This window comes from Sinocyclocheilus grahami, unplaced genomic scaffold (assembly GCF_001515645.1).
Source record: "Sinocyclocheilus grahami isolate Dianchi unplaced genomic scaffold, SAMN03320097.WGS_v1.1 scaffold350.1, whole genome shotgun sequence".
In the NCBI taxonomy this organism is placed as follows: Eukaryota; Metazoa; Chordata; class Actinopteri; order Cypriniformes; family Cyprinidae; genus Sinocyclocheilus; species Sinocyclocheilus grahami.
Window position 1 is genome coordinate 1,184,181 of NW_015505529.1, and position 7,437 is coordinate 1,191,617.

Here is a 7,437-nt window from a genome sequence, read left to right on the forward strand (position 1 = left end):
TATATATATATATATATATATATATATATATATATATATATATATACACACACGCACACACACTTACAATCCTTATTTTTAAAAAGATTTTTCATATACATTTTTTTGTTAAAATGTTTGTAATGTTATGATTCATTTTGTAGCTGTATAGTTTGGTTCAAGGCTTAGACCTCTTTATTGAAGCTTTATTTGAAATGCCTATGGAGCAAATGACTGGGAAATGGGAAAAAAATGCTGCTAAAAGGCACTATTGCACTCTAGTCTTTTCCTCTTACAGCTTCCTTCTTAAATGTTCTCTAATATCACACGCTGTGATTGGCTGCCTAACACTATTAATCATGTGTTTAATATGTAGTTGGATGGCCACAGCAGGTTCACGTTGCTAATTCCTTGCTGTCTGTCTCTTGTCCTCTGTTTGCACTCTCTTCTGTCATGCTGCTTGGTGTGTTTTTTCAGTGGAGAGGATGGAAATGGGTAAGACTGCAGGCAAAATTAGATGCATTCTTGATTCACTCGTCTCAACCTACCCCCCACGAGTTCCTCCCTCCTTCACCTCCTTTTCCACCTTCATTTGACATTGATTCATGTTGTCATGTAAAAGCATGAACTCGGCCCTTGGTGGTTAGAGACTGACGGGATGCAGTGCACAGTATAATGTCCATCCAATCATTCATCTGTCCACCTAATCTTCATAGGAGCAAGTCATGGGTCATTCTATAAATATTTATATATATTAATGTATATTTTATGAAACAAATCAAATGTTTTAGTGTTAATTGATTGTATTGTTCCATCTCAAGTTATAAAGATTTTTATTTTAATATATTATAGTATATTTGTATGTATACATTAATGCATCCAATTAATACATCAGTCTAATTTGACATTAGGTGCCTTTTTAATTATTTACTTTTACTATTTTGTCCACGTTTTTAGTGATTTACCATCTTACTGACTTTTTAATGGTAGCATATCTGTATTAAAATATCTGTATTACAGTAGCACATCATAAACATAGGCATCATTGTTTGCCGAAATGAACCTCTTTTGATGTAATGACCCTTAAAACAACTTTATTTCTCTCTCAGTGAGCACGTACACATCTATCTTCGGGGTGCTACAGTTGCTGTGTCTCATGACGGCTCCTGTGATTGGTTACGTCATGGACTGGAGGCTCAAAGAGTGCGAGGACGAAAATGAGAAACAAGTCGCAAAGTGAGTGTAACAATGAGCGTCCTGCTGCCTAATGCATCATTTTGACACTTACCACCAACCAGTCCAATCCGTAATTGTTATTTGATTACAAGTTTAATGTGCCATTGCATCTGTGTAATGTACTTATTATGGCTTTTCCTTCAGGGATCCTACTCAGCCAAAGAAACGTGACAGACAGATCCAGAAGATCAGCAATGCCACCCGCGCATTCATCTTCACTAATTTGCTGCTGGTTGGCTTTGGCATGACCTGCCTGGTGCCCGATCTTCATCTACAGGTAACTGAGAGCAAAACATCAGTCTCGTTGTCTGCAGGATGATGATAAAGTACCCAATGGGAGAGAAACTGGTGCAGAGCCACTCACATGTTACTGCAGCTGATGGATTGGGATGCAGTAGCACAACAGCGCCCCTCAGTGGCAGCACTAACTCTGACTTTATTTTAAAGCTAGCTACTAGTCATTATTTATGCATAACAAAACCTAGAGTTATTTTTGCTGTGGGGAAGAACTGAAGAGCCTTGGTTTCTATGTTTTCTCCTAGATTTTGTCCTTTGTGTTGCACACCATTGTGAGAGGCTTCATCCACTCTGCCGTTGGGGGCTTGTACGCAGCTGTGTAAGTATGGCTTTGTATTTTGGGTGTGGATTGGAGTTGCTTTTAATCATGATTAAAGAACAATGTTTTTTTTTTTTTATGAGTGCAGTTACCCGTCTTCTCAGTTTGGAAGTCTGACGGGAATGCAGTCCCTCATTAGCGCACTTTTTGCATTGTTGCAACAGCCTCTCTTCATGGCCATGATGGGTCCACTGGATGGAGATCCACTCTGGGTGAGCAGAAAGTCTGTTACTTATATTTAAAGCGATAATTAATTCACAAATGAAAATTCTGTCCTCATTTATTTACCTTCATTTTCTTTCATTCATGTAATAAAGGCCTGTTCACACCAAGAATGATAACTAAAAATAACGATAAAGATATAGTTCTGAAAATCCTTCTCAATATTAAAGAATAGGAGAGTCCACACCACAGCTATAACTGAAAAAAATGGACGATATAGTTATCTTTATAGTTATTACTCTTGGTGTGAACGGGCCTTAACACTGGCAAAAAATTCTTTTTTTCTCACAATTCTGAGTTTTTATATAGCAATTTAGATTTGTTTTTTCTGAATTCTGAGTTCACATATTGCAATTCTGTTGCCGCCATGGAATAAAACATAAAAAAAGGTCATTGCAAATTTAAACTCAATTCTCGCAATTGCAAGTTTACACCTCTCAATTTTGACTTTTCTTCTCAGAATTACGAGTTTATATCTCATCTGGCAATTCAGACTTTTTTTTTCTCAGAATTCTGAATTTAAATCTTGCTATTCTGAGTTCATATCGCACAAAGTCGACATAAAATGGAAAATGTACCTATTGTTTAACTGCATTTTACTGATCAGTTCACCCGTGTATATGTAAAGAAAAAAATCGAGCCCATAATTTTAAATCAAAACATCTTGACTCAATTTTCCAGTGAATTGTCAGACTTCTCTCTGGTGACGTATACCGGACTTCTCCAATCATTTTGTCCGCTTAAACTCCGCCCCTTCCTTACAATCAATTACAAGCTCGCATCCAGATCTGCCTCCATCTGCCTGTCTCCTTTTTCTTTTTTGATCATCTATTTTACTTCAAATTTGTGCTTGCTCATATCTAAGCGCTAATATCTTTCTGCTTAGGTTAACGTGGGGTTACTGGTCCTGAGCATGCTGGGATTCTGCCTGCCCAGTTATCTTCTGTGCTACGGCAGGCGGCTGCGCCGAGAGAAGCAGGAGCGCGAGGAAGACCCCAAGATCTACGTCCAGATCAAGAACGGCACAACCCCCGAGGCCTTTATCTAACTGCAATGCACAAATGACAGCAGCTAGCATAAAGAGCAGGAAGAAGGAGGGTGGGAAATAGAAGAAGAGAACTGAAAGTCACAAGAAGAGTGATAAACACCTCCCTGATCCCTCCTTCTGTCTGTCACACACATTCATGTATTCCCAACAGGCACATAACACTCAAACAGGCACAAAATACAGCCAAAGCAACCGAGAGTCTCACAACGTGCCACGCAAACACACATTTACACACAAAGGACTGAATGGACACTGTGAAAGGCAGGTCTAGAAAAAAAAAGATGCCCTTGTCCTTGAAACAGACAAGGACTTCTAGACTTTATATCCTGCCTGACAAGAAAGAAGAGAAAGGCCCTCTTTTCTCACGATTTTACCTTTTGAATTTCAGACCACGACGATACAAAAGACGAAGCAGATTCAGTGAAATTCTCTCAGGTCTGAGGAAGCCTGATGACGAGAGTATTACTACGTCACTAGTGTTCAACTTTGTTGCCAAGCTTGTTTCAAACAGTTTCTGCAACTAAAAACCCATTTGTGAACTGATTTGAAATCACTATGAACACTTTACATTGCTCTCAGCTCATAAAGCTGCTGAAAAGCGAGACGAGAACCCTCCATTGCGGTTTGAATATGACAAACTGACTAACTACCTTAAAGCAGAACGACTCTGCTTGTTATCTGTCCCATATGTGTTTTCAATGGAAGTGGGCAGATTTTAGATTTTAATCTCATACAGTATACAGTACCAGCATGCTTTGGACAGCACGAGCATGAAACTACAGCTTTGTCTGAACTGGGTTGATTTTAAAGGACTTTTGGACCATGGCACCTGAGACTAATGTAACCTAAACACAATTTTAGTACGAGACTTGTACTATTATTTGCTTTGGCATGCAGATTCAGTACATCTACGTGCAAGATAATGCATTTTGTACATATCAGTCCATTCAGAAGGTTGTAGAAGCCATGTGGGTCTAAAAGGTTTGGATTAAGGCAGTATTTTGGGGATTAGCCTCACATTTCGATCAAGACTGACGATCTTCACCAGCAATACTCGTACCGTTCCCTATACCACTTCCCCATTCAGTACTACTGGTTGAGCTTCACTTGTTAGTGTTTATTTCCTTGTATTGACTCAAACAATTATTCAGGGTGTTTGACTTTTAGAGTAATAATTCATATCAGATGTATTCACCTGCAATATGATCCCTTCAAGCTTTGCTTTGCCACTTGTGCGTTGAGGGGTATAAAAAGACAGTGTACTCTTGGTAAAGAGATTAGATGCCATTATCGTATATATACATATATATCTTGCACTACAGGGTTTATAATTACAGAGGTGCTTACATTAGCCATTACGGAGTATATGCGTTCTGTTCCAACCTCATACATACATGGAAACCACGTTAGCCATACACGTTACAAGATTTTTGTGCGTTTTCTTGATTTCTGGGTTGGCTACCATTTAACTACGGTGCTTACTAGAATAGAAAAGCAACAAGATTTCTATGTTGGTCAAGATACAGAAGCCGAATACAGAATTTAGTTGGCTACTCAACCTTGTGGTGATAAGGACTTGAATTGAATTCATAGCGATTAAAAAAGGGAGACTTTTGAGACATGCTTGACGACAATCCCTTTGGAAAACCCATATATTTGTAGCTTATAATGGGTTTCAGGCCAGTATTGTGCCCTATGAAAGATCAAATGTGGTAACTACATAAAATTGAGTCTTTTAGACTGATATGTCACATGACAGATGGGTATTTTCAGAAAATAGTGTAAACAATTATGTAAAATCAATCAAATATCTTGCAACCATTTTTCTCGATTCCAGTGTTGTAGTTAATGTGTTTTGCGTAAATCACTGAACATTTCTCAGCAAAACATTGATTTGAAAGATGGTAGGGTTAGGGTTAAGTCACAACCTCACTTACTTTAACAGTATTTTCATTGTAAACTTATCTGAAATTATGTTTGTATGAAATCCTAGATGAGTAAATATCTTCTCAACAGTGGCCATAAATGTAACCTTATTTTATGACCCCTCTGAAGAGGAACAGGTCAGATCCACCTAGCAACATCCACTTATTGTCTGTCACACTTTTTTGGAATATTTTGTCAGAGCTGAGGCTAGACGCGAGTCCTGGATGGACTGCATTTGCTGGCTTGAACATGACTGGATATTGCAAGTGAATTCCAATCTAAAGCAGTACTGTACTAAGCATAATGAATGTGAGAGCGAACCCATTTTGCTCTCAGAATGAGAGAAGTAGCACTTTTTCTCACTGCCATACCTTAAATTTTCATTCTTTTCTCAAGTAACAATCACATTTAATTTTAATTTTAAATGGTGATTTATTATACCCCATTGTACTTGTATGAGTGTGGAAAATGCCCATACACAGTATAGGGAAGAAAAGTGGGAAAGATCAGCTTTAACACCAATACTTTCACTCTGTATTGTATTTTTAGTGTAATTTGTTGATTATTTGGTTGATTTTTCTACACTGTAGTTTTCTTTTTTTATGTGTATGTGTACATATTTTTTTTCTTTTTGTGGGCATTTTACTGTACTTTAGCTTTTGGTTTTCTTCATTCTATCACTATATAGCAACTTTTTGAATAAATGTCCCAACAAAATATCAGATATGTGAAATTAAATAAAAACAGATTAATTTGTATGAAATGTTTGTTTTTGCATTTTTTCTGGTAATGCATAAACCAACATAAAAATCTTAAAGGGGTCATATGATGTTGCTAAAAAAAACATTATTTTGTGTATTTGATGTAATGAAATGGGTTTATGCGGTTTAAGGTTAAAAAACATTTCCACATACTGTACATTATTGTTTCTCCTCTATGCCCCGCCTTTCTGAAACACATCGATTTTTACAAAGCTCATCGGTCTGAAAAGCGAGGTGTGCTGTGATTGGCCAGCTATCCAGTGCATTGTGATTGGCCGAATACCTCAAGCGTGTGACGGAAATGTTACGCTCCTACCATATTGTGATGATGCCCTGTCTGTCAGGAGCGATGATTCAAAAACATGAAAACCCATTATAAACGAGGCATTCGTTGCATCCAGTGGGGACATAATTATGGATTATAATGATTTATACTGTCTTTTTACGTTTTGCATTGCATCACGCCGTGTAAACATAAAACCATGTCAGCATTTGTGATCGGAGAAATGACAATCAACAAGCCCTACTCTACACTGCCCAAAAAAACTCGCTTTAAATATATAAAATATAAAAATTCTTTAAATATAAAAAACATACTTACAGTCTTTGAGTCCGAACAGCCGGCATTGTAGTCTACTCTCCCAGGATCAGAAAACGGTCCTCCATAAAATGTGCTGCACACATCTGGATATTTGGGTTGAAGTGTTCTGGAACAGTGTTGTAAATACAACTTAACCTTGATTTCTAGTCGTGTCCTCTTTTGGAAGACCAAACAGCTTTCACAACGAAACACAGTGTCACACACAGCAGCCTAGAGTGAGCAGAGGCCGGCTTGAGTGAGCGGCGGCCGGTGGGCTTAAGAACGGTGCGGCGGGTGGGCTTGCGTCAACAACATGTGACGACCCCGGGCTGGACTCCGCTTCGTTCACAGTGAAAGCCGATCCGGTGATCCACAGCGCTTTCACAACGAAACACACAGCGTCTTCACGACATGGCGGCGGCAACAACAATACTACAGCAAGAATAAAAGTTACGCCTTCTTTTTTTGCATGAACATTTGGGCGGCGTTATGCAAATCTTCCCACATTGTGAGGTAGACATGTGGGGGCGTGTTAGAACGAGCCGTTTTAGGTAGGTCTGGCTGACTCTTAACTTTGATAAAGAATATCTCTTTGGATTTGAGACTTTAGTCTTTGCAACTTTACAGATCTTCTTTATGCACCAAGAGCTTGTAACACTCCAAAGAGAAAGGAAAAATTTTAATCCCATCCTATGACCCCTTTAAGATTATGAACTGCTTTTGAAGATCAGCAAATAGTACAGTAGATGGCAGTGTGAGTTCATCTGAAGATTTTCTGAGAATTCATCTGCAGTTTCATTAAGTGTTGGAAGATTGGCCAACTTTTTGCGCTGTTACCTTTTATTCAATACATTTAATATACTTATGTTGTAATTTAAACGTATTTAAAAGGTATTTCTATAAAATGACACCAGACTGTCAGAAAATGAAGAGGAAGGAACCAACTTGAGGGTGTATACTGAATATATAATATAATGTTGTTCAAGGGTGAAATATTTCAAACTGAGAGAGAGAGAGAGAGAGAGAGAGAGAGAGAGAGAGAGAGAGAGAGAGAGAGAAAAAAAAAAAG

The 7,437-nt window shown here is 38.2% G+C and overlaps 1 protein-coding gene across 5 annotated transcripts in view; it reads left to right on the forward strand.

The window, feature by feature from the left end:
• The window catches only part of LOC107548581 (large neutral amino acids transporter small subunit 4-like), a 22,860-nt gene extending 18,275 nt beyond the window's left edge, over window positions 1-4,585 (forward strand). For 4 of the 5 annotated variants that reach the window (XM_016229318.1, XM_016229317.1, XM_016229314.1 and 1 more), the window contains 6 exons: window positions 457-474; window positions 1,089-1,215; window positions 1,360-1,492; window positions 1,758-1,831; window positions 1,920-2,043; window positions 2,940-4,585. In XM_016229318.1, the coding sequence (XP_016084804.1) occupies window positions 457-474; window positions 1,089-1,215; window positions 1,360-1,492; window positions 1,758-1,831; window positions 1,920-2,043; window positions 2,940-3,101 (638 nt within the window). In that variant the 3' untranslated portion in view covers window positions 3,102-4,585. The remainder of the gene's footprint in view (window positions 1-456; window positions 475-1,088; window positions 1,216-1,359; window positions 1,493-1,757; window positions 1,832-1,919; window positions 2,044-2,939) is intronic. The other variant, XM_016229315.1, reaches the window with a different exon arrangement.
• Window positions 4,586-7,437: the final 2,852 nt, after the last annotated feature.